Here is a 27392-nt window from a genome sequence, read left to right as displayed (position 1 = left end):
GACTTCTATCATTTTAAATTAGTTTTGCCTGTTTTTGAAGGTGGTATAAATGAAATTTAAATACACTCTTGTATGCCTGGCTTTTTTCACTCAACATTATGTTTGTGAGATTCACCATGCTGTGTGAGGCACAGTCCATTCTTTATCACTATAAAGAAATTGCATGAGTTTACCACAACTTCTCTGTTCTACTGCTGATGGATATTTGTGTTGCTTCCACTTCAGTGCTATTATAAAAGAAGCTCCTATGGGCATTCTTTTCCTTGTCTCTTTCACTTCTGTTGGGTATATACCTAGGAGTGGAATTGTTGGGTCATAAGGAATGTATATGTTCAGCCTTAGTAGACACTGCCAGAGAGTTTTCCAAAGTGGTTTTATCAGTTTACACTCTTACTAGGAGAGTATGAGAATTCCAGTTGCTCCACATCCTTACCAAAATTTGGTATTGTCAGTGTTACCGCACAAAGGGCATGATCTGCTCGCTGTGAGACAAAAGCCAATCATCAAGAGGCAAGATGGTGGAAGGGCATTTTATTACAGCTTGCTAGCAAGAGGGAACATGGCCAACTAACGTCCGAAAGAACCATCTTAAGTGAACACAAAATCTTACAGCAGTTATATAGGCTGGTGGGTTACAGGGGAGGGAGTTAGGAATGTTGACCCCCTGGTGTTACAGACTGGGAGTCCCCACACCAGATCTTTCAGTTTTCATTTATGATGGCTATCAACATAGACTTTCTGTTCAGAGGTCCTCATATTCCTAAGGAATGCAAAAGGACAAAGTTAGCATCTTATCACAGCTGGGAAGTACATGCACAAGCAGGGGTTGTAAAATCTACAGAGCAGTTAGATCTCCTGGAGAGTGCATATCCAGCTGGGTTAGTTAGTCAGAGGTCATTCAAAGTTACAATAGGGCTTCTTTTCTACAATATGGCTTCCTTTATGTCAACCTTGTCTTGAGCTGGTATCAATTTCCCCCCTTTTGTTGTTTAATCCCTCAATCTTGTGAGACATCCTGTTGTTCCATCTTATTGAACCAGTCTTTTAGGAAGATGGTGATGCAGGTGGGCTCCCAAAATTTGGCCTATATTGTGGAAGCAAGTAACCAGGTAATTAATAAGACAAAAAGAAAAACAAAGTTAATGGTGGGAGCAAATTATAAACCAGTTTCTGAGAACAGGGTGCAGCTGGTCAAAAAGATTTCTAGATGTCACAGTCAAAGCATTTCTTGTAGTTTGAAACATTTCTGATGAAGTCATCAGGTATTCAGGTATCTGTCTGAGTGGCTTACATGGCAACAGACATGAATCTCTCTTAAGTTTATATCAAGTCCACCAGCTTCAGTTTACAAGGCTTTAGGAAAAAGGGCAGGTTCATCTCTCAGTGATTCTAAATGAAAATGATGCAAAAATTGAAAATGTTAGCTTGGAGATTTGTAGCCAGATATTTCAGGAGACTAGAAGAATTCAGGATCCAGTCCAGTTAACACATATAACAAAAACCTCAAAGACAATTAACAGAACCAGAATTCAACATCCACAAATGTGTATTATTGTTTCTATTGAAACATAATTTTTCTCTCTAAAATCACCCTCATTTTTTAAAAAAGATAGCCAAATTAAGACTAACTTGTTTGCAAAATAAGTCTAGTTTCAGTAAAACTTGATTTATTTATTTACATAAGCGCAGCAAAAATAACCATTGATCATACCGGCTCTTTTAAACCTGCTTTGCTGGAACTTTGTATAAGGAATCTCAGATTGAACTTTAAAGGCCTCCTGAGGCCAGGAAAGCCAAGCCAAGGACTTTGTCATCAGACTTTGCCTGCAATACATACAGATTTGGGTGAGTTCCTCTCTTCTTTTGAGGTTGCCCAAAATATTGAGGTTCCAGGCACCTGCCAGATAAGTGACCTTCCTTACTTACCCAGTAAGGCTGCTGGGAAAGCTGTAAACAAGGTACCAGGCCAATATTTCCAAGTGACTTTATTCCATAAAGTCCAATCTTTGTCTCTGAAAAGCTGTCTGGTCATATCTGAGTCTGTGCATGTTTCTCTCAAATATGGCATTCCAGTCAAAGCTTTGGTAATATAACCAGTGTTTCCAATCATGTCCTGTTATAAGGAGAACAGACTCTTATTGAACTTATGCAAATAACTATATCGCCATGAATAAGAATATTCACTTACTAAGAGTTTCCAAATTCTGGAGGGATCAGGTATAGAGAAAAATATAAATGTTTCTTTCTTTTTTTTTGTTTGTGAGGCAGATTAGCCCTGAGCTAACATCTGTTGTCAATCCTCCTCTTTTTGCTAAGTAAGATTGGCCCTGGGCTAACATCCATGCTCATCTTCCTCTACTTCATATGGGACGCTGCCAGAGCATGGCTTGACAAGTGGTGCGTCAGTCCACGCCCAGGATCCAAACCTGTGAACCCCGGGCCGCTGAAGTGGAGCACGAGAATTTAGCCACTATGACACCAGGCTGGCCCCAGATAAATGTTTCAATTCTGCTTACAAAAGTATAATTTACAGGGCTGGCCCCATGGCTTAGCGGTTAAGTGCTCACACTCCGCTACTGGCAGCCCAGGTTCCGATCCCGGGCATGCACCTACACACTGCTTGTCTGGCCATGCTGAGGCAGCGTCCCACATACAGCAACTAGAAGGATGTGCAACTATGACATATAACTATCTACTGGGGCTTTGGGGAGAAAAAGGGAAAAAGAAGAGGAGGATTGGCAATAGATGTTAGCTTAGGATTGGTCTTCCTCAGCAAAAAAAAAACAAAGAGGAGGATTGGCATGGGTGTTAGCTCAGGGCTGATCTTCCTCACACACACACAAAAAAGTATAATTTACCAAGTTGCTATAAGCCACAGTTAGCTTGAGAGAAAAGAGAAAAAGTTTTCCTTAAATCTGAAAAAATATTTTTTAAATCAGCAATATTTCAAACAAACGTCATAAAAATTATAATCATCCTCATCAGTTCATTCAGTCCTGTGTAATTGATTCTTGATCTTAATCTTTTGTTAGCAGTTTCAGGAAGTCATCAGTTTCTCTGTTAGAGTTCTGTTATTTCTTACCCAGTTCAGTTTTCTGATCTGAAAGTTTATCAGAAGCCTGTATTCTAGAGTGAGCGCCAGAGTCCTTTCCATGAATTTCTCTGAAGATGAAACATATTTGGCAAAAGCATCAGAGTGAAACAATAACTGTCTGTAAACAAGACCCTAAAATGGCAATTGACAAAGAAATTTGGTTAATTTTGTGACATACCATTGAAAATAATAACCAGAATTATGACTGATAACCAGGACAGATCAGAATTTTAGTAATGTTATACAATTTCAAAACACCTATATCAGTAACATTCACCAACACAATATCATAGGTCCCCATGAAACAATGCTTAGCTATCCACTTAACCATGGTGACAACCAAAGACCTTGAAGGCAAATAGAGAGAGCCAAATAGTTTTAAAAAACTTAATAGAGAGAATTCAGTCTTTTTGAACATAGGAAATTATTTTAACAAAACATAGTTTTTCTGTCTTTTAGGTAGACTTACTCAAAGGTAAAGAAAAACCTTTTATAACCTCTTTATTAAGACCAGACTAAGAGCTTCAGAAAATTATCCATTTTAAGAGAAAGAAAACCAAATTTTAATTTTTGCAACAGCTTACTTTTTATGTTAAAACTTATTCACTTAATTAAATTTACTTCAATCTTAGCCATCTTGACCATGCATAAAACTCTTTTTTTAGGGTTCCTCTTCCACAAACCTTCTATAACTTTCTTTTTACATTCAGAATTCGTCCCATGCCTTCCTTTCTTCCCTTCTAGTACTTTAGGACAAATTTTTCTTAACAAAACAAACAAAAATATTTCCATTATTTATACCTTCTTTACTGAAAACATACATCTTACTTTCCTTGAATACAAAGATGTTTTCCTTATTAATTTTTAGTATAATTATTAGCCCTTACAGACCTTAATGAAAACTAAAAAGTAATTATGAACTGTCTTTTATATTAGCATTTTGTGGCTTGGCAAATTTATAAATACCTTTCATAATTTCTAAAAACATGTTACTTCATAGTACAATCTTCTAATAAAATACAAGACATGTTTACTAATAGACCTAAACACCTTTTAGTTTCTCCTTAATAAGAAGTGATCTAAATATTTAATGAACTTTCTATCATTCAGCTTAACCTAGCAAAACTTCAATGTTTCAAGTTACCAAAGAGATTTTGGAAGCTATTTTATGTACCCATGTTATAAACTATAATTATTATAACAATCATATTTGGATTACTCACAAAAACCTCATGTGACACTAAAGCAGTTAGCCATCACCTTAAGTTGTTTTAAGTACATACATTGTAACACCTAATCATTGTTAAAAAGTTTCCCCAAAAACATTTACCCTTTTTACATTTATTCAGTTTACCTGTTTCCATTAATTACTTAGATTGCCTACAAAACTTCATGAGATATTAGACAAAATTAGCCATTATTATGTTATTATTTTTGCTATCCAGTTTTTTGGTAGAGATAACATCAGCTTATTTGACCAATAAATGTAGAATAAAGGTTGCACGTCTGCATCATAGCCAATGCTGATAACTCTGAGGACATGTCTATTTCAAACAAGCCAACAAATTTAAACAAGCTTTCATTTACCAAAGATTATTTCATATCATGTTAACTTGAAAGACATTTGGCTTTTGCATTTAGAAATAATTGTTGTAAGCGCTTACCTTAAACCAATTGAATAGAGTTCTTTAGAAACTATATCAGAGATAAAATATCACACATATAACATACATATAGACACACATACACAGAGACTACACAGCTATTGTTCTAAAATTACTGTTGTGAATCAGGTACAGGGCTTCCTAATTATGAATCCAAATTTTGTTTTAAGCCTTTTTCACTGATATTTTTAGAAAAAACACTCAAGATGTTAGATTTTTGGTGAGGGTGCATGTATGGCCGTTTTTTGACCTTTTTCTTTTTTTTTCCTTCAGTCTTAGGAATTAGTGATGGGCTAGATATCCTCCAGAGGATTTGCAAGCTCTTTGAGATAAGGGAAATGGGTGGAACCTGAACTGTTCAGGTTCAAGCTGCATTTCCAGTCTTGCAAGGATTTTTTAAGGACAATTGCTCTTAATTTATCAGAAATTGGGTTGTAACTTAAATGACATTATAGGTTGATCTACCTGTCCAACTATATCACAAAGGCACAGAGAAACCACTCAAGTTTTCGCCAAGATGGAGTTTCTGGGGCATATCTGCCTTATCAGTTTTTAATGTCCCAACATCTACAAGCATTTATGGCTTAACTATGGATGCCAGAGGCATCCCCAAAAGAGAGTCCAAAAGGAATAGACCTCACAAGATCCAGAAAGTTCACTCCCAAAAAAATAGCCCAAGAAAGCAAAGGCTTCCACTGCACAGGTGGTAGTGCACTAACAAACAACAAAGGTTGAGATGACAAAAGCCCCCAATGGACTGGGACCCTCATGACCAAAGAGGTCACAAAGCCAAGCTCTCAAGACATAGCACTAGACAAAAAGCAGAAAAAAACCCTCATCTTATATGCACATTAACAGCTTTAGATACACTTTCAGTCTCTTGGAGCCAGACTAATGCCTACAGGGAAGGTGCCACAGGGTTGGGGATTGTATATGTGTTGCATGGAAATTTTTTGAGGTTGGCAGGGGACCTAATGGTTCTTAACTGCTCGACCCACATCCACCAATGTTGTGGCCCTTTTTGGCTTCCAAGACGTCCCTTAGCAACAGCTTCCACATTATGCACATACTCCACAGGCAGGCCCTATGGCAATGTTTACTGCGGGCTGGCACAGACAACAGGCTTATGGAGATGCCTGCATCTTGCTCTGTGGTTTTTCCTTTATGACAAATGACACAAAAAAAACAGACAAGGAAAAATAGTGACCATCTCTGGGAGGAGAAGGATCAATAAACCAATGAGTACTCAGGACCTCATACTCGTAGCTGAAAGTTGCCCAATTCAGGACAATGCAGCCTAAGGAGTTACAGGTGGGGATTGAGTTAGCGTTTCCATTGTTTCAGAATTTAGACACGGCTGGTCAAAAGTATATTTATGCTGCAGCTAGAATCAGATCGTGAAAATTTAAAGCATCCCTAAAATCAAGACCCTTACAATGAAGGCCCAGCCAAGGCTTTCTTTTTTTTTTTTTTTTAATTTATTTTTCCCCCAAAGCCCCAATAGATAGTTGTATGTCATAGCTGCACATCCTTCTAGTTGCTGTATGTGGGATGCGGCCTCAGTGTGGCCAGAGAAGTGGTGAGTCGGTGCACGCCCGGGATCCGAACCTGGGCCACCAGCAGCGGAGCGCGCGCGCACTTAACTGCTAAGCCACGGGGCCGGCCCCAAGGTTTTCTTCAAATAGCCTATGTAATTCCCCTGAGGCTGAAGGCAGTTTGGTAGGGCTCTTAGCCACAAAAGGGAGTGCAACCCGCATTTCAGTCTGGCTATCTCTGACCGCAAAACGAGGTGCAACCATATTTTTGTCCAACCGTATTTTGGGACCCCCCCCCCCCCCGCAACCTGATGATTATCAAGCTAAGCCCTCAGAACACAAAACAGGCTTGGTAAGATACTGCTGTTCTCTGTAAACATTTACAGCTTTAGTCAAAAGGTGGAACCCTTGACTCTTTAAAGATAAAAGATTTTTCCTTGTTCCTTGGTTTGGAGGCTCAAAAAGAGCCCAAAATGGCCACTGTAATTTTAAATTATCCCTGGTTATCTTGACAGCTATTTACAGTTATCCTCATTTTAGGGGACTTTTCCCAAGGTGGCTGCAACAAACAAGGTAATTTCTAAAGAGAGTTTGTTATGATCACCAAGAAACTCAGTCCCCAAACAGCCAATTTTAACAAATAAAATAGTCAGACATAGACAAATATGAACAGATACCAAAATCCAATATTCCAGGACTCTAACCCAGAGGTCGGGACTCTAACCTGATCCTTTTGAGTGCCCCAGTGGCTGTGACCCTTTTATACTGTCTTCTGCAATCCTAGCCTTGGGACTTTAACCCAGCAACCACATCTCACCAGTGGGGCCCCTAACCCACTATCCTGATGAGATATTAGACAATTTTAGGCACACGCACATTTTAACTAGGTCACTCACCCAAAAGACATCTGATCCTGGAGCTCTTTACAGACACAGAAATGCCAGACATCAGTGAAGCAGTTCCTAGATTCCAGGTGAAGTCCTATACCTCTTCCCACTCCGGCAGGGCACCATATTAACCAGATGGTCCTCCCTTTCAAAGAGGGGACCCCAGATGGAGGGAAAAGAAAGTTCTTAGTGGTGCACCCCCAAGGCAACTTACTCTACTCCAGATGTGAGCCTGCTGACCCACCAGAAGCAGCCGTTTCTCTTTCCACCATAGGAAGAGTTAGGAGGCAGCCGACATTGCCATGGGAGAGCAAGAAGGGCAGATCCCCAAGACAAACAGAGCCTTGGCAGCCACTAGAGACTTACCCAACAGGTCACCTGTCTGAGGTTGGCAGGCCACGAGCAGGACTTAATGTCCCTTCGTGATCACCAGATTTCTGTTACCGCACTAAGGGCATGATCTGTTCACCACAAGACAAAAGCCAATTGTCAAGAGGCAAGATGGTGGCAGAGAAAGGGCATTTTATTACAGCTTGCTAGTAACGGGGAAGATGGCTGACTAATGTCCAAAAGAACCATCTTAAGTGGACACAAAATCTTACAGCAGTTATAGAGCCCGGTGGGTTACAGGGGAGGGGGTTAGGAATGTTAACCTTTTGGTGTTACAGACTGGTGGGAGTGCCACACCAGATCTTTCAGTTTTCATTGATGATCGCTGTCAGCATAGACTCTCTGTTCAGGGGTAATCATATTTCTAAGGAACTCAGAACAACAAAGTTATCATCTTATTGCAGCTGGGAGGTACATGCACAAGCAGGGGTTGTAAAATCTACAGAGCAGTTAGATTTCCTGGAGGGTGCATATCCAGCTGGGTTAGTTGGTCAGAGGTCATTCAAAGTTACAACAGGGTTTCTTTTCTACAATATGGCTTCCCTTATGTCAACTTTGTCTTGAGCTGGTATCATCAGGGCTTTTTTTCTTAGTAGCTATTCTGATGGATGTGTATTGGTTAATTTGCATTTCCCTAATGACTAATAAAGGTGAGTACCCTTTAATTTGCTTATTGACCATTTGGATATTCTCTTTTATGATGTAATTCATCAAGTCTTGTGTGTGTGTGCGTGTGCATGTGTGTGTGTTGTTAGACTTTCTTATTGATGTGTAGGAGTTCTTTATATACTTGAAGTCTTTTGTCAGATGTGTGTTTTTGCAAATATCTTCTCCCACTCTGAGGCTTGCCTTTTCATGCTCTTATTGGTATCTTTTGATTAATAAAAGTTCTTAACTATAATGAAGTCAAATTTACCAATATATTTCCTTTATGGTGAGTGATTTTTGTATCCTGCTAAGAAACACTGTTTCTACTCTAAGGTCATGAAGTTCTTCTTCCATGTTACCTTCTAGAAGTTTTATTGTTTTACCTTTCATGTTTACATCCACAATCCACCTGGAATTGATTTTTGTGCATGGCATAAAATAGTTCAAGGCTAATTTTTTTCCATCAGCTACCCAATGGATCCAGCACCATTTGTTATAAAGACTATTTTCCCCGTTATATTGCAATGACACCTTGGTTGTATATCAGGTGTCTATATATGTGTCTGTGTCTGTGTGTTCTATTCTACTTCATGGGTCTATTTGCCTATCTCAAACCTAATGCATCCAAAACTGAATTCCTGATCTTCTCCACCAAAACCTGTTCCTCTCACTGTCTGCCCTGTCTCAGTTGTTGACAGTTCCATATTTCCAGTTGCTCAGGCCAAAATCCTTGGTATCATCCTGACTCCTTTCTTTCACACTCCACTTGCAATTCATCAGCAAATCCTGTTGCCTTTACTTTGAAAATATATCTAGAATCACTTCTTCCATCACTCCCACCCTGGTCCAAGCCACCATCCTCTCACATCTAGATTACTGCAATAACCTCCTAACTGGTCTCCCTGATTAGTGGTAACTGATTGGATGTAAGGCGTGGGAGAGAAGGAGGAGTCAAGATGCCATCCAGGTTTCTGGGTTTAGATGATGGAAACTGCTGTCCAAAATAGGAAAGGGAAGAAATTGGTTTGGGGACTGAGGGAAGAAAGGTCCCCCTTCAGTCTGTTCTCTACCTAAAAGCCAGGGTAATACTGTTAGGTTGGCTCATGTAAGTCAGATCACCTCCCTGCTCTACTCAAAACCCTCCAGTGGCGCCCCATCTCACCCAGAATAAGAGCCAAAGTCTTTACAATGACCTACAAAGCTCTGTGTGATTTGGCCTTCATCAATTCTTTCCATATTGTTCTCTCCTTCACTGACTTTGATCTAGCCACAGTGGCCCCTTTGCTATTCCTTGAAAAACTAGGCATACTCCCACCTCAGGGCCTTTGTACTTGTCATTTTCCCAGATACCCAGATGGCTAGTTCCCTCATTTTCATTGTGTTTGCTCAAAGGTCATCTTTTCAAGGAGGCCTTACCCTGACTACCCTATTTAAATTGTAACCCAACCTCATTCTAGTACTCCCTATCTGCTTTTCCTGCTTTTTTTTTTTCCTTAGTTTTGATCACCATCTAACTCTGAACTCAACAAAAGCAATGTTGGGAAAGACCAAGCCAGCACTCTATAATGAGAACCATACAGCAGAACCTTCTGAGGAATGCATCATAACATACATAAACGACTTTAAAAAAATTTTTGTATGTTTTGTCCACTGTTATATCCCCAGTACTTAGAAGAGAACCTGATCTATGTAGATGTTCAATAAACATTTTATTGAATAAACTCAATAAATGAATGAATAAATGAACCATACATGTTAAAGATCTCCAACATTTAATGGCTTAGTAAAGGAGAATGAATCTTCAAAAGAGACTGAGAAGGAACAGCCAAGAAGATGGAGAAAGAACTAAGACAGTCTAATACCCCAGACACAAAGGGAATTTCCTGAGTAATACAGTGTCTTTTGCTATTTATAACAAGCCCCTTTCAACCATACCTAAGTTTATGCTAATGAACTGACTCATGGCAGGGCTGCTAGATACCTTCAGGATTGGGCAACTTCAGGATTGATTCAAGTATTAGAACTTTCAGTCCACTCCGTGACCTCTGGGAGGGGAGAGGTATTGGAGATTGAGTTCAGTCACCAGTAGCCAGTGATTTAACTGATCATGTCTACATAATGAAACCTCAATAAAAAATTCTGACAAGGTTTGTGGGAGATTCCAGGGGGTGAAATTGATGTGCTAGGAGGGTGGCACACTCAGAAAGGGCACGGAAGCTCTGTGCCACTCCCCCCTTCTTACATTTGGCTGTCCCTGAGTTATATCCTTTATAATAGGATTGTTATGGTAAGTATATGCTCTCCTGAGTTCTATGAAGTATTGAACTGGGTGGGGAGGGGTGGTACGGGGAGAGGGGCATAAGAACCTCTAACTTTATAGTCAGCTAGGCAGAAGTGAAGGTAGTCTGGGCATCCCATTTGCAGCTGGCATCTGAAGTGGGGATGGTCTGGGATTGAGCCCTTAATCCATGGGGTCTGCACTAACTCCAGATAGTTAGTGTCATAACTGAATTAAATTATAGAACACCTGGCTGGTATTGGAGAATTGCAAAATCTGTTGTTGTTTGAAATAGCCAAACTGTCGCTCAGCCAGGAAGGGACAGAGCCTGATTTGAATCCAAGCTTTTTACCACAATGTAGTTAAAGAGTAACTAAGGTTGCCAGCTCATACTACACTGAAAAGAAAAGAGGGCAGAACACAGAGTCCCAAGATTTAATGAGAAAGTAGATGACTCCACAAGGAAGCAAATTTCCAGAGACAAGGGAATTAAACTTGGATGAATTGGTACTGAGGAAACCAAGAGAAAAGGAAGTTTAAAGAAAAGTCACCAATACTGGTAACCGCTGCGAAGAGATCAAATAAGATTTGGCTTGACAAATATCTACTGAATTCGGCAATTGTGAATGACAATTCAGTAGTATCAGGGGCCAGAATACAATGAGTTGAAAAATGTAGGGGTTTTTTCAGAACTTTGGCTGTGATAGAAAGAGAGAGAGTAGCAATGGGTAAGAGGTATAGGAGTGAGGGTTTCTACCATCATTATTAATATTGTTTTGGGTGAAAGAGGCTTGAGCAGGTTTAAACAGCAAGGGGCCAGAAGTAGAAAGTGCTTAATGGTAGCTGCCAGGCCCACAGCTCAGGAGTCTGGTCAAAATACTGCTGACAAGTTTTTACTTTTATTTTTATAACTTTTGTGCTGTTTGAATTTTCTTAGCATTTGATACACTTCTTAGCAGTTGATAGTTTCTCTGTATTAAAAAAAGAAGAAGAAGAACCTTATATTGAAAAACAAACAATCCTTTCTTCACCTCTAGCTGCTGCCCTCTCTTCTCATGGTAAGGTTTCTGAAGAGCAGTCAATCTATTCCTGTTTGTATGCATTTGTTCACCTCTCACTCATTCCTCCAGCCTCTCCAGTCTGGCCTCACTTCACCTAAACAGCTCTTGGTGAGGTCTCTAATATGTTCTGTGTTGTTCATCAAAGGACATTTTCAGGTCTTACACTCAAGTTCCTAACTTTTCTATCTATTTGCCCACTGGGCATCTCCACAGGTTGAGTTGGACATCTCCAACTTAATATAGTCTAAAAGAGAACTCACCTTTCTTCCCTCTGCCCCCAAACACACTTCTCCTCCTTTTCCCACTTTGGAGAGTACCTTCCACCATCCCCCATACAAGCCCAGAAACCTGGAGGACATCCTGACTCCTCCTTCTCTCCCATGCCCCAGGTCTCATCCATTACCAAATCCCTTCACTCTCATCCGCCCCCTACAAAGAACTCTCAGTGTATCCCTGATTCCAATGCAGTTTCCACCAGCCTCCATCATGATCTTTCCAAAATATAGATCGGATAATGTCATTCCTCTAACAGTCCTCCTGTGGCTCCCCACTTCCTACAGAGTAAACCCCAAACACATTAGTATGGGTGGTTTTGGTCCTTCAGGATCTCGAAGGCCCTGCCTGCTGCTCCAGCCTCATTTCTCCCTACATCCCCTGCCTAAATGATGCCCAAACCCCACAGAAACAATTTGTAGTTCTCTAAACATGCTGAGTGACTCCATGCTGTTCTTGGGCATGGAGAATTACTCCTAGACACCCTGCACCTGCAATATACTCTCCTGCCTCACTTGTTGGGCCAACTCCTATTTGCCCCTCAAGACTTAACTCAGACTTCACCTGCTTAGGAATTTAGCAACTCATACAGGAACAGTTTCACTATTAATCTATTGTAGCTTTCCTTTTCAAGACTCTAAAGGAATTTGGATTAGTGTCTAATCCAAAATGGTTTTACACAATAGTAAAGGAAGTATGACCTATAGCAATCCCACAACTACAGAAGTAGATGTGTTTCCTTAGTCACATGTTGGTGCCTTAAAATCTGTATTGAGGGGGCTGGCCCAGTGGCATAGCGGTTAAGTTCACGTGCTCCACTTCGGCAGCCCAGGGTTCACGGGTTCGGATCCCAGGCGCGGACTGATGCACCACTTGTTGAGCCCTGCTCTGGCAGGCATTCCATATAAAGTAGAAGAAGATGGGCACGGATGTTAGCCCAGGGCCAATCGTCCGCAGCAAGAAGAGGAGGATTGGTAACAGATGTTAGCTCAGGGCTAATCTTCCTCACACAAAAAAAACTGTATTGAGAATTTATAAGTATTTATAAATGGTGCTTTTTATTACTCATAGCATACCAAGGCAAAAATAGGCTTTCTTTAATCAGAATTCTGTAAAGAATGCTGCTTATCCAGTTCAGCCAACCCCACTCATTACCAGAATCTTCATCTAAAGGTTGGTTGGACCCATCGATCCAGGTGTATTTACGTAACAAATCTTATGGAGGTCTCTAACTCTTGATTCAACAAAAGCAATGTTGAGAAAGACCAATCCAGCACTTTGTAATGAGAACGATATAGCAGAACCTTCTTAGGAAGGTTCCACATCCATGAAACCCTGCATTTAATGATGGCACCAGAATATATAATTTTCTCCAGATGTTTCATCTGTAAAATAGGGATAATAATGGTTATTTCACGCAATTATCTTGATGATCAAGTGAAGAGAACTTTGAATTGGAGATAAAAAGTTGGGAGCATCAGCATACAGATGGTGCTTAAATCCACGGGAATTGATGAGATAACCTAGAGAGAGAGGGTTGAGAGAGAAAGAAAGGCCCCAGCCCTCTTTCCAAATGTTTCCCATTCATTTATTCATTCAACAACTATTTTCTGGGTGACTATGATCTGTTAGTTACTGTGCTAGGTACTAGGGATGCAGAGGTGAGCCAAAGAGACATGGAGAAGACTTACAGTCTCCTGAAAGAGGCCGATAGCATACAAATGTGTATGTAATTGCAAACCATGATAAGTGCTTTAAAGGAAAAGTTCCAGCAACTATGGGAGAACTTAATGAGGACCTAATTCAGATTAAACAAAATATTTTTTTTTTGTATGAGGAAGATCAGCCCTGAGCTAACATCCATACTAATCCTCCTCTTTTTGCTGAGGAAGACCGGCTCTGAGCTAATATCTATTGCCAATCCTTCTCCTTTTTTTTCCCCAAAGCCCCAGTAGATAGTTGTATGTCATAGATGCACATGCTTCTAGTTGCTGTATGTGGGACGCAGCCTCAGCATGGCCGGAGAAGCGGGGCGTCCGTGCGCCGCCTGGGATCCGAATCCAGGCCGCCAGTAGCGGAGCGCACGCACTTAACCACTAAGCCACGGGGCCAGCCCAACAAAATATTTTTTTAAAAAAGCACTTAGCATAGTGTCTGACACATAGTAAACACTTTAGTCAAGAAAGGCTTCACTAAGAAAGTGACAATTATGGTGACATGAAAGGATTAGTGAGTTAGCAAGGTGGGGGAGGGGAGAAGGGCATTGTCAGCAGAGGAACAACATACAAGAAGGCCCTGAGGCAAGAAAGAGCCTGGGGTATTCCTGGAGCTCAAAGGGGACCTGTGTGGCTAAAGCATGTGACACAAGGAAATGACAACACCTTCTACCTGGCCCCCCAAGGTAGAAATCTCCCTTTCCCCCATGTGATTAAAATGACTTGAAGAACCACATGACAACTCTACATACTATAGCAAAATAGTAATGATGCCAATGAATTGCAGCTGCCTGAAAATGAGTCTGCAGTCTGCAGGTCCTCTTTCCAACCTCCCCTTTCACAGTCACTCTCCTACTGCTACGCAAAAGAAAGGCATACCCCTCACCCATCCGGAATCTCAGTTTGGTGCATTGCCCTGGGGATAACAATTCAAGAATACATCCTTCCTGAGGAAGAGTCCTACAACAACAAATCTGAGAGAAATTCAGCAAGAAATATTAAATGGGGTAGCATCTTATTGTCATCCAGGTGATGGTGCTCAGGGCAAGCTACCCCAGGAGGCACCACTCTGGTATGCGGATTATTTCAAGCTGAAGACAATAAGGACTCAGAGAACTCAGGAAGAATATTTGAGTTTCCCCTCCCAAACTGCCTAAAGAATTTAAAACAAAAGATCTGTTTCAGGAAGGAGTTATTATCATGATGGCTGTAAAGATAATATAGGATAGAGGTTACAATAGGAAAGGCACCAAGCCTCTTTTATCAAAAACTCTGTCTCTCCCTGACCACATTATCTATAGATGACCCTGAAAAGAATTGTCTTCCTGGCCTCTGAAGTCCCAGACCACTACCCACCCCTAACACGGTCCTCGCCTTTAGCTGCAATACTTAAGCAAGCAGCTTAGACAGAGGGACGAGTTGCTCATTTCTGAGTTTCTCCCATGTATACATGTTATTAAACTTGGTATTATTTTCTCCTGCTAACCTGTCTTGTTAATTATTTGGCCATCCATAAGAACCTTAAGGAAAAGGGCAGAGGGAGATTCTCCCTCTCTCCTGATGTATATTATGGTAGTATTGGAAAATTTGGAGATTTGTGAAGGTCTTGAAACTTAACTCTCAAGAATATCTAAGGTCCACTGTAGCTTACATGTCTATGTTCATTCTGACTTTTGTTTTATAAAGAGGCCAAAGTTCACAATTTTAAAAATGTGATTTAAAGGTTTACCAGAAGAGAAAAGAATAGTTAACCAGGAAATTAGGCACCCAGTCCAAGGTTAAAAATTAAAAGACCTGCTTGTACTAGAAGGATGTGCAACTATGGCATACAACTATCTACTGGGGCTTTGGGGAAGGAAAAAAAAGGAGGAGGATTGGCAACAGATGTCAGCTCAGAGCCGGTCTTCCTCAGCAAAAGGAGGAGGATTAGCACGGATGTTAGCTCAGGGCTGATCTCCCTCACAAAAAAAAAAAAAGACCTGCTTGTGGCTAACACTAAGTAACAAGGACTGGATTTACCGTCTCACCTTAAAGAACACTCTCTCCCTCTCCCCCTAGAAAACAACAACAACACACACAAAATATATGAAAACAACAATTTTCAAGACACTGGACATCAGGCAATGAAGGACAGTGATTCCTGAGAGACTGGGAACAAACGAAGAGAAAGCCCTACAATTACTTAAAAGGGTTTCCAGGCTGCAGCACAGGGAACGGGGACCCAGGTGAAACTGGTGGACTCCCTGAGTTGAGAAAGAGCAGCTAAGAGTATGGGGAGCCCAAGGTGGCTAGTGTTTTCAGGACAGAGGGCTTGAGAAGAGAGACCTACACAGAGAAAGAACTGTGGAGATCTGCGGAGGGTATTCAGAGTATTGATTGGTGCCTGTGTGTGAGGAAACTACCCGATGCTGGGAAAAGAACTATTGAGAGACTAAGAGGAAACAGTACCCAGCACTCAAAAAGGACCAGGAATAGAACCTGTTCCAACAGCTGGACTGGAAATCCTCATGATTCACAGGGCATTGGATAGAGCATTCAAAAATGTCTTTCTTCAGTAGTGGGAAGTAATCTGTCCTAGATCAATTGTTCTCAATCAGAGGCAATTTTGCTCCCCTCCCCCAGGGGACATTTGGTAATGTCTGGAGACATTTTTGATTGTCAGGACTAGCAGCAAGGTGCTATTAGCATCTAGTGGGGAGGCAAGGGCTGCTACTAAACATCCTGCAAGGGACAAGACAGCCCCCTGACAACAAAGTACTATCTGGTCCAAAATGTCAATAGTGCTGAGGTTGAGAAACCTTGCCCTAAACTAAATGCTGCTCTGGTCCTTCCTAGCAAATCTTTAAAGCAAGGATCAAAAAGATCACACTGTTTCCAGGTAAATTAACTGCAGCCCAGAGCAAATCTCAAGAAGATTTATAGGAATACAAAACTATCCAGTACCCAATAGGGTAAAATTCACAATGTCTGGAATTCAATTCTTGCTCATCTAATCAAAGATTACCAGACATAGGAAAATATAACCCATATTGAGGAGAAAAATCAGCCAATCAAAACCAACCCAGAGGGGCCGGCCCCGTGGCTTAGCAGTTAAGTGCGTGCGCTCCGCTGCTGGCGGCCCAGGTTCGGATCCCGGGCGCGCACCGACAAACCGCTTCTCTGGCCATGCTGAGGCCGTGTCCCACATACAGCAACTAGAAGGACGTGCAGCTATGACACACAACTATCTACTGGGGCTTTGGGGGGGGGGAAATAAATAAATAAAATCTTAAAAAAAAAAAACCAACCCAGAACTGAGACAGACATTAGAAGTGACAGTAAATGACATTAAAACAGTTTTTACACCTGTATTCTATAGGTTCAAAAGGTTACATAGAGACATGGGAGACGCAGAGATATAAAAAAGACCCAAATCAAACTTACAGAGATAAAAGTTACAATGTTTTAGATGAAAAGTACACTGAATGAAATGTAACAGCAGATTAAATATTTCAGAAGAAAAGCTTAGTGAATCTGAAGGCATAGCAATATAAACTATCCAAAACGAAATAGAGCAAAGAGAATTTTTTAAATGAAGTTTAAAAAGAAAGAAAAGAGCATCAGTGAACTGTGAGACAATGTTAAGTGGACTAATATACAAGTATTTGGAGTCTCCAAAAGAACGGGGAGAAAGGGGAGAAATGAAAATATAGTTGAAGAAACAAGGGCCAAAAATTTTGCAAATTTGATGAAAACTATATATCCACAGATCCAAGAATCCCAATGAACCCCAAACACAAGAAATATGAAAAAACTACAAGGCACATCATAACCAAATTGCTAAAAAAGAAAAAAAATGATAAAGAGAAAAATCTTAAAAGCATCCAGAGAAAAAAGACATCTCGTGCATAGATAAAGGAAGATAAGGATGACAGATTTCTCATCAGAAACAATGCAAGTGAGAATATAGCAGACCAATAAATACTATACTGAATAAAAATACTGAAAGAAAAAATTGTCAACATAGAATTCTAACCTCAGCAAAAATCTTTCAAAAGTGACAGCAAAATACATATTCAAAGACATGTAAGATGAGAGAATTCATTACCACACTACACACTACAAGAACCCACTCCACACACACAGACCCACACTACAAGAAATAAAGGAAGTCCTCAGACAGAAGAAAATGATATGAGATGGAAATCTGAATCTCCACAAAGGAATGAAGAGCACCAGAAATGGTAACTGCATGGGTAAATGAATAAGGTTTTTTTCTTATTATTTAAAACTCTTTAAAAGATAAATGACTATGCACTGTGGGGTTTTTAACATTTGTAAAAGTAAAATGCATGATAAAAAGAGCATAAAGGCCAGGAGGGAAGAAATGCAAGTACGCTATTGTAAGGTTCTTATAGTATGCATGCAGTGGTATAATGTCACTTGAAGGTAGACAATGAGAAATTAAACTCCAAACTATAACCTCTAAGTACTAACTCTAAAGAAGATAGATAAGCAGAAAAGCCCTGCATCTAGTATTAAAGAAATTGAATGTGTGGTGAAAAGCCTTCCCACAAAGTAAACTCCATGCCCAGATGGCTTCACCGCTGAATTTTATCAAACATTTAAGAAAAGAAAAAAACGAATTCTACACAAACTCTTACAGAAAATTGAAGAGAAGTGAATACTTCCCAACTCATTCTGTGAAGACAGCATTACCCTAATATCACCAGAAAAAGATATTACAAGAAAAGAAGAGACTAATATTCCTCATGTGGTTTATCCCAGGAAAGCAAAGTTAGTTTCACATTCAAAAATCAATCAGTGTAATTCACAATATTAAACAAATTTGAAAAGAAAATCACATGATCATCTCAATAGATGTAGAAAAAACATTTGACTAAATCCAACATCCATTCCTAATAAAAACTCTCAGCAAACTAATAGGAGGCACTTTTCCACCTGTTAAAGAACATATACAAAAACCCTACAACTCACATCATCCTTTTTTTAATTTTTTTTTCTTTTTTCTCCCCAAAGCCCTAATACATAGTTGTAGAGTTATATAGGTCTTCTATATGGGACAGTGCCTCAGCCTGGCTTGATGAGCAGAGAGTACGTCCACGCCCAGGATCCAATCTGGCAAACCCCGGGCCACCAAAGCGGAGGGCAGAAACTTAACCGCTGTGCCACCAGGCCAGCCCCTAACATCATCCTTAATGGTGAAAGACTGAATACTTTTCCCCAAAGATCAGCAACAAGACAAGGATGTCCACTTTCATCACTACTATTGAACACTGTATTGGAGGTTCTGGCCAGTGCAATAAGGCAAAAAAAGAAATAAAAATTGTCCAGATAGTAAAGGAAAAAGTAAAACTATTCACAGATAACATGATCATCTATGTAGAAAATCTAAGGAATCTATTAAAAAGTTACTAGAACTCATAAGTGAGTATAGCAAGTTTACAGATATAAATCAATATATAAAAAGTAACTGTATTTCTATATACTAGCAATGAACAATCAGGGAATAAAATAAAAAAATATTATTTACAATATCATCAATACATATGAAATACTTAAAGATAAATATGGCAAAAGATGTACAAGACCTAGACTATGAAATGTTGTTGAGAGAAATTACAGAAGATTCAAATAAATGTAGATGTGGGAGATCAAAATTTGGCCACCCTGAAATCTATCTCTTTACCTTGGTTGTTTTCTCTGAGGACATTTGACCTCTCCCACTAACTGCCTAAAGAATTTGACATAGTAACTCCTTCCTGGAACAGATCTATCATGATGGCTGTAAAGATAATGTAGGATAAATGTTACAATAGGAAAGGCACCAACAAGCCCATCTTATCGGAAGTTCTGTCTCTTTGGCCACATTCTCTGGATGGTCCTGCAAAGAGTTGCCAGACAAACATTTACATTTATAAGGGAAATCTCCATTTGTAAAGGTATCTCCCTCTCTGTTTTGGGAAGAGGGGGGATGGCCTCATTTCTAGAGACTTATCAATGTGGAAGGTGAGGCCTTAAATCTGCATAATAACCTTACTCTTGTTTACTGTGCTTTAGTGGTAATCTCCTGTAACTGACTCCCCCCACCCCCAAAATCCTCCTTTGTCATTGGCTGAACATGGTATTTAAGATGAAAATTTCTGCTATTGTGTAGAGAAACGCAGTGTCCCTGCTTTCTCCCATGTATACATGCTATTAAACTTGGTATTATTTTCTCCTGCTAACCTGTCTTGTTAATTATTTGGCCAGCCATAGGAACCTTAAGGGAAAGGGCAGAGGGAGATTCTCCCTCTCTCCAGACAGAGATAACCAGTTCATGAGAAGACTCATTTGTGAGATATAACTTGTTTGTGAGAAGACTCAATTTGCTAAAACGTCAATTCGAAATTCCAGCAGGTTTTTTTTGTAGACCCTGACAAGCTGATTCTAAAATTTATATGGAAATGCAAAATATCAAGAATAGCCAAAACAACTTAAAAAAGAACAAAGTTTAACATGATTTCAACACTAATTATAAACCTACAGGAAGCAAGACAGTATGGTAGTAGCATTAAGAAAGATAACTACATCAATTGTACAGAATAGAGAGTACAGAAATAGACCCATATATGTGGATAACCGACTTTTGATCCAGGTGCAAAGACAACTGAATTGAGAAAGGAGAGTCTTTCAACAAATGGTACTAGAATAATTGGATATCCATATGTAAAAAAACAACAACAAACAAAACAAAACGAAACCTCCTCCCTCCATACCTCAGACAATATACAAAAATTAGCTTAAAATGGATCTTAGACCTAAATGTAAAACCTAAGTCTATAAAACTTCTAGAAGAAAGCCTTTGTGACCTTGGGTTGAGCAAAGATTTCTTAGATATGAAACCAGAAGCATGATCCATAAAAGAAAAAAATCATAGAGTGGACTATATCAAAATTTAAAACTTTTGGGGCCAGCCCCGTGACTTAGCAGTTAAGTGCATGCGCTCCACTAATGGTGGCCCGGGTTCGGATCCCGGGCGCGTACGGACACACCACTTGTCTGGCCATGCTGAGGCGGCGTCCCACATACAGCAACTAGAAGGATGTGCAACTATGACATATAACTATCTACTGGGGCTTAGGGGAGAAAAGGGAAAAAAAGGAGGGGGATTGGCAATAGATGTTAGCTCAGGGCTGGTCTTCCTCAGCAAAAAGAGAAGGATTGGCATGGATGTTAGCTCAGGGCTGATCTTCCTCACAAAAAAAAAAGAAAAATTAAAACTTTTGCCCTTTAAAAGACACTTAAGAGAATGAAAATTCAAGCCACTGACTAGGAGAACATTTTTGCAAAGTACATATCTGATAAAGGGCTGGTATCCAAAACATAAAATGCAATAATAGGAATACAAACAATTCATGTTTTCAAATGGGCAAACTATTTGAGCAGACATTTCACTGAAGAAGATATACAGATGGCAAAAAAAAAACACATAAAAAGATGTTCGACATCATTCATCATTAGGAAAATGCCAATTAAAACCACAATGAAATACCATCATACATCTAGTTAGAATAGCTAAATTAAAAAGACTGACCATATCAAATGTTAGTGAAGACAGAGAAGAACTGAAACCCTCATATATTGTTGGTGGGAGTGTAATGGTACGACCACTTTGGAAAACAGTTCAGCAGTTTCTTAAAAAGTTAAACATACACCTACCATATGATCCATCCATTCCACTCTTAGATATTTACCCCAAGGTAAAGAAAGCATACATCCTCACAAAGACTTGTACTCAGAGCAGCTTTATTTGTAACAGACAAAAACTGGAAACAACCCAAATGGTGATCAACAGGCGAATGGTAAAATTGTGCTATATCCAAACAATGGAATACTACTCAGCAACAAAAAGGAATGAATTATTGACACAAGCAACAACATGGATGAATCTCAAAATAATTATACTGAATGAAAGAAGCCCAGACAAAAAAAGAGTATATACTATATGATTTTGTAACCGTCATACGCCAATTCGTACTGGCCCTATTGTATCAATAACATTCGCCAATTCATACTGGCTCTATTGTATCAATAACAATGTTGTATCAAAAATTGTTTTGCAGGGGCAATGAGCACAAACTGCAAGTCATGTAACTGGAGCATGCTCAGAAGATGGAAACTTTGTCCTCAGATGACCTAAAGCTGCCTAGAAACCAAAAGTTCCCTAACTATGGAACTCAATGTGAAGAGAAAGCAGAACAGGGAACCTAACGAGAAGCAAGGGGTCCCTCCATTTGTAGCATATTGGACTTATAAGACTGCTACACTCCCACTCTACAATCAAATTCCTCCAAGTTAGCATTTTGTATAACCACTTCCACTCCCAACTTCTTAAAAGTCTGTCCCTGCTTCAGCTCAGAGAGCTGTGCCTCCTGCCTCCTTGCTGGTAGGCCACACAATAAAGCTCTTTCTTCTGTCAAAAGCTGGTGCTGTAGTATTAGCTTCTATGTGCATTGAGTAGCGAGCCTTCGCTCAGTAACAATTTCATTTATATAAAACTCAAGAAAATGCAAACTAATCTATTGAGACAGAAAGCAGATCAGTGGTTGCCTGTAAGGTAGGAGGTTATAAAAGGGCAAAAGGAAACTTGTGGGTGACAGATATGCTTATTGTCTTGATTGTAGTGATGGTTTCATAGGTGTATACATGTATCAAAATTTATCAAATTGTACACTTTAAATACATGCAGTTTATTATATGTCAATTATACCTCAATAAAGCTGTTTACAATATTACAGGTGTATGGGGAGAACACTATTAAGTTTCACATGGTTGGCTTATTTAGTTAAAGCATAGTTCTATCAATAGCAAGGATGAAAATTTATTCCTTGCCTAAACCACACAACTTCAAAGAAAAACTCTTCCACTTCCACAGACTACTAATCCTATTCCTAGATTAGTCACTTGCCCCTTTCTCCTCCAAACTTGGCTAGATCTCATATGTGCTGTCAATATGAATACCTCAGAAGAATGCCTTGGAGGAAGCCACATCAAAGTGTGGATGACTGAGCCAAATGCATTGCCACTACTTGAAAAATTTGAAAGTTATAGTGAGTGTAATTGAACTATAATTGTCCTAAGTCCAAGGTCCTTTGAGAGACTGACAGACAAGCTGTTGGTACGTTTACAACATAATCTTAGCAAGCCTGGAGTCTATTTATGGATTTTGATTGACTCTGAGTACATTATGAATTGTAAATATATACAATTTTAAATTATAATACAAACTATTTTCTTATTCACTAACAGAAGTCATCTTGATTTTTTGGGTTCATATTATACTTGTGCCTCTATTTGCATGCACCACATAGTAAGATAATAGACACCCAAGATACTTTGGACTCTTGCTGCTAAAGAAGTATTGAAGCACTATGTGCAAGTTATTACAAGAAATACTACAATTAACAAGACAATTTGGCACTGCCGCTGCCCTCAGGAAATTGGAATACAGTTGAAAACAACTGAGATAAAGGGTATGTGTGTAGGGGGAGGGGAAGGACATGAGGCAATAGTCTGTTAAAATTATGGAATATCAACAGCCACCCTTTATGCCTGATCATCTTCAGTTCAGTCACTCTAGGATTCAAAGAGTCCCTTTTACATGCCTATCTCTCAAACTCCTTTTGTCTCAGAATGTCATACCTTTCCCTCAGTTAATATTGTAGACCCAAAATATATCTGGACATTCTTTCCTACTGACAAACTGATGAAGAGGTTCATATAATCAAGGAAAATAGCTAATACATCCAGGTTCTTGGAGTTTCATAGTTACTAACTCCTCACAAAAAAAGTAGAAAGGAGGGCTCTCTGAACCTAGAGTCAAGCCCAAAGCCAAGTTTATTTATCTCTGATAAATCTCTCCTGATATAATGGTCCCTCCAGTCCCATCTTTACTATGTGAATGGTTAGAGAGCTGTGTTGGTGGGAAAATATTGTGTAATGATGTGCTGGAGGTAAGAAATTCTAGTAACCCTTAGAGTCTTAAGACTTCAACTCAGGATGGACTAGGGCTGTGTATATCGGTAAATGTTTAATAAAGGGGGAGACAGAAAGGCCCTCATTTGCAGTATCTGAGTGAATACTCCCATCCAGTCGATTTCAAGCTACCATTGTATTGTGACTGAATGTGGATGTTGGGAAGGTATGTGCCTAGTATTCCCACCATATAAATACAATAGAGGTAAATAACCTCAAGAGCACAGATAATAGTAACATGCAGTAAAATAATCAGGAAGTTACATATTTTTAGTATCTAAAACCTTCATTTTTAATATAATTTAATTGTAAGTTTACATAATTTAAATTCTAATAATGGCAATGTTTAATAATTGGCTAGCCAAATTCTTAAAGTTTTAACAATCTGTTCCCATGAGACTTTACAAGCCAGCTCTAGCAAACCACTGGCCTGGGAGCACTTTCTTTGCAAGGGGAGGACAAGGTAACTTCTGGTAACTTCTAACTTCATGACGCCTACTGAAAGAGAAGGTCCTGGCAATAGTAAAACTCGATAAACAAACTTTCGTTACTGCACAAACTTGGGATTCTCTTGCCCAATGCACATTAAAAAAGCCAAATATTACAGCATCAGGTTTCAGGAAAAGAAAACAGCTTTATTGCTAGATCTGCAAGGAGACAGGGGCATATTCTCTCAGATCTGTCTCCTCCACCCAGGACTGGAGGGAAAACTTATGGTATGAAGGGCAGGGTGGTATGAAAGGCAGGGCAGTCCGAAGTGCAGAGATAGATGCTTGGAGGTAAGGAGAAGTGAGATAATTGAGTTGCGCAAGCACAGTCAAGCTTCATGGCTCTCCATAGGACACATGTTCACAAAATGGTGGCGTTAGCATGGTCTGAGGGTGGAGGTTTTAGCCCTCTGATGTCAAAATGGTCACTTATCCGGCATTTGTGCAGGCCCAGTTGATGGGTTGGTGGTCTCAACCAGCCTGAACAGGACAAGGGGTCTCAGTTTCTAAAAAACATTCTCAATTACTCTGTTGATAAGATGGGGTCAGTTGAACTGGTCCTAGGGGGCCGGCCTGTGGTTACACATTCCTTTTAGTCCCCACAATAAACAGATGAAGAAACAGAGGCCAGGAGCAATAGAAGAGTCTATACAAGACATTAAGTGGTGGAGGCAGAGTTTGAACTCAGGTCTGTCTCCAAAGCTAGAGATGAACATATCCTTCAAATGTTCCTATGATTTCTATCTCTATTTGAAATAGCCTGACTTAAGGACTTTTAGCTCTGCCCAGGGCCTAAAGGGGTGTGTCTGCGTGTGTGTGCGCGCGCGCGCAGGGGAAAGCAGAGCAAGGAGCATTTTAGGCATATGAATGCGCTTTGCTCTCAGAAAGCTGTCTATAAATCCATACCAGCCCGATCCCAGGGACATGTCCATGGCCTACAAGGAAACACTTTATTCTGACTATTCATTGTCCGCGCTCCTTCCCGCCCGAGGGCCTAAGTCTTCTGCGAGCGGGAGAACTACTTGGGAACAAGAGGGTACTAACTTTGGCCGGCACGAGACGGGACGGAGTACAGCGAAATCCCCACTCTGCAGCGCACTGGCCGCCAGGCCGCGGCGGTAAGCCCGGGCGGTGCCGGGCCCTCCCCGGCCGCTAGCCTCCCGCAGCCGGCACTACTGGCGGCGCGCGCGCCCCGCTCCAGCCGCCCTCCCGAGAAGGAGGTAATAGTTGTCCCGTAAGCGGCTCCTGCGAGGGCGAAACGTCTTCCGGGGGAAAACGCCGAGGCTCCGCCAGAATTCACGGCCCTCCCGGCCGCCACCCCTAGAGGGCACGTGGCCTTCCCGTCAGGCTCCGCTCTCCGCTCACCTCGGTTAATACGGACGAGCGGGCGGGTAGATAGGTGAGTCTGCCTCTTCAGCGGCTCTATCCCCCCGCCGCGCTCCCGGCCCTCACCGCGCGCGCCCTCGGAGCCATGCTGAGGAGCTGCCTCGCGCGCCTGCGCACACTCGGGGCGCTGCGCGGCCCCCGGGGGGGCGCGCGCCCGCCGGCGACAGACACAGGACCCGCGCTGGTGAGTCCCGGGCGCGCGGCGGGGGGAGTGGGCTGGAAAGCGAGACTTTCCGTCAAGAACAAGCCTGTTATAAAGGATACATTTAATTGTTTATCCGTGACCTCAACCAACCAATCCCCAAAGGCATCAGTGTTAACGGGCTCACAGGATCTATCAGTCTTGAAATTCAAAGCATAGAAGACTGGACAGAAAAGTGACTCCGTTTTGAAGCAGCGTGCAGGATGCTTGACTCTGCTCAGCAGGTCAAGGAATACTACTGCTAATATTAATAAAGAAAGATCGTGATTTAAGCGAGATCACACAGAAAACACGTGGTAGAGTTGGAATCTGAACCTAGGCAGTCTGGCTCCCAACCGTGACGTTATAACCTCAGGAGAAGACCGCTATCTCTTCCAAGGGTTTAATCCTAATTGTCTCTGTCAGATAATCTTACCCTCTCTAAGGCAGTTTCCTCACTTTGTTTTGTTTTGTTTTTTGGCGAGGAAGATTAGCCCTGAGCTAATATCTGTTGCCAGTCCTCCTCTTTTTGCTGAGGAAGATTGGCCCTAGGCTAACATCCGTGCCCATCTTCCTCCACTTTGTATGTGGGACTCTGCCTCAGCATGGCTTGATAAGGGGTGCATAGGTCTGCCCCAGGGTTGGGACCTGGGAACCCCGGGGCCACCGAAGCAGAGCAGGCGAACTTAACCACTACACCAGGCGACTGGCCCTGCAAGTTTCCTCACTTTTAAAGGTTGTTACAAGGTTTAAATGAGATAATGCAAGTAAAGTGTTTAACGCAGTGCCTAGCGTTAGTATTAAATAAATATTGTCTATTCTATCCCTGTGTTTTGCTTCATTGATGTATTCAATTAATATTCAGTCAGCCCCAACAATACTCCAGACATTGGTGTTTGATGATATAAAGATGAGTAAGAAACAAACCCTTTCTCTTAAGGGGCTCACAATCTAGTTTGGGAGAAAGGGGTGAAATTGTAAAATTAAAAAATATAAGTACTATATGCTATAAAGAACTACTAAGGGAGCATACAAGAGGGAACAGCTCTGTATTGAGCAAGAACTGGAAACTACTGTAGCTTTCTTTTAAAGAATAATGAGTGCAGATTGATTATTAATCCTGTACCTTCTTGCCCTTTAGAAAAGAAAATGTTCTGTGCCAACCTCACAACAACAAAGATAAATTCCATTCTCTAATAATATGTTGGTGCCTTGTAATCTGTGTTGAGAATATTTGGTAGTAGTATTTACAGGCTTTATAAGTCATGCTTCTTTTTGTTCAGTAACTTAATCTTAAAAGGAGACATAAAAAAAGTCATAACTTTACTTAATAAGTCCCATTTGAAATATATATAACAGAAAATCAAGCAAGACGTTTCCTCTACTCAGGGCAACAAAAGGTAATGATTATCCCTACCATTTATCCCTCATATACACAGTCTATGCTGTGAATTTACAAGTACCTTACTTCAAGTATCTCTTAGCTCTCACCTCCTTGAACTGAAACTTGCATTATTTTTATTTCTCACTACATGGTAGTGTTCATCTGGGTCCTAAACTTACCATGCCTCAAACTAAAATTAACAGATCCACTCCTACTCTCCCCCTCCTAACACATACACTAACACTAGAACAACCTCCTTTCTTTTTTTCTTTCCACCCCAATCTGCAAAGCCACAACTCTGGAATCATCCAAGACTCTTCTACTTCCTCTTCCCCCACCATCACTCTCCACATCCCTTGGTCTCAATATCCTAAATATCTCTTAAATCTTT

At 40.6% G+C, this 27392-nt stretch overlaps 1 protein-coding gene and 1 long non-coding RNA gene across 2 annotated transcripts in view; one reads left to right on the top strand and one right to left on the bottom strand.

The window, feature by feature from the left end:
* Window positions 1-523: 523 nt before the first annotated feature.
* LOC131404479 (uncharacterized) lies at window positions 524-25501 on the bottom strand. Its single transcript, XR_009219804.1, has 4 exons — window positions 25416-25501; window positions 3083-3226; window positions 1927-2113; window positions 524-1389 (listed from the first exon to the last, which is right to left on the bottom strand). It is a non-coding gene; the product is annotated as an uncharacterized LOC131404479 (long non-coding RNA).
* Window positions 25423-27392, top strand: part of THEM4 (thioesterase superfamily member 4) — a 31092-nt gene continuing 29122 nt past the window's right edge. Inside the window, exon 1 of the mRNA XM_058539179.1 lies at window positions 25423-25620. Coding sequence (XP_058395162.1) covers window positions 25522-25620 — 99 coding nt within the window. The 5' untranslated portion in view covers window positions 25423-25521. The remainder of the gene's footprint in view (window positions 25621-27392) is intronic.

This window comes from Diceros bicornis, chromosome 4 (assembly GCF_020826845.1).
Source record: "Diceros bicornis minor isolate mBicDic1 chromosome 4, mDicBic1.mat.cur, whole genome shotgun sequence".
Classification (NCBI taxonomy): Eukaryota; Metazoa; Chordata; class Mammalia; order Perissodactyla; family Rhinocerotidae; genus Diceros; species Diceros bicornis.
This window is presented reverse-complemented; position numbering and strand designations above follow the sequence as displayed.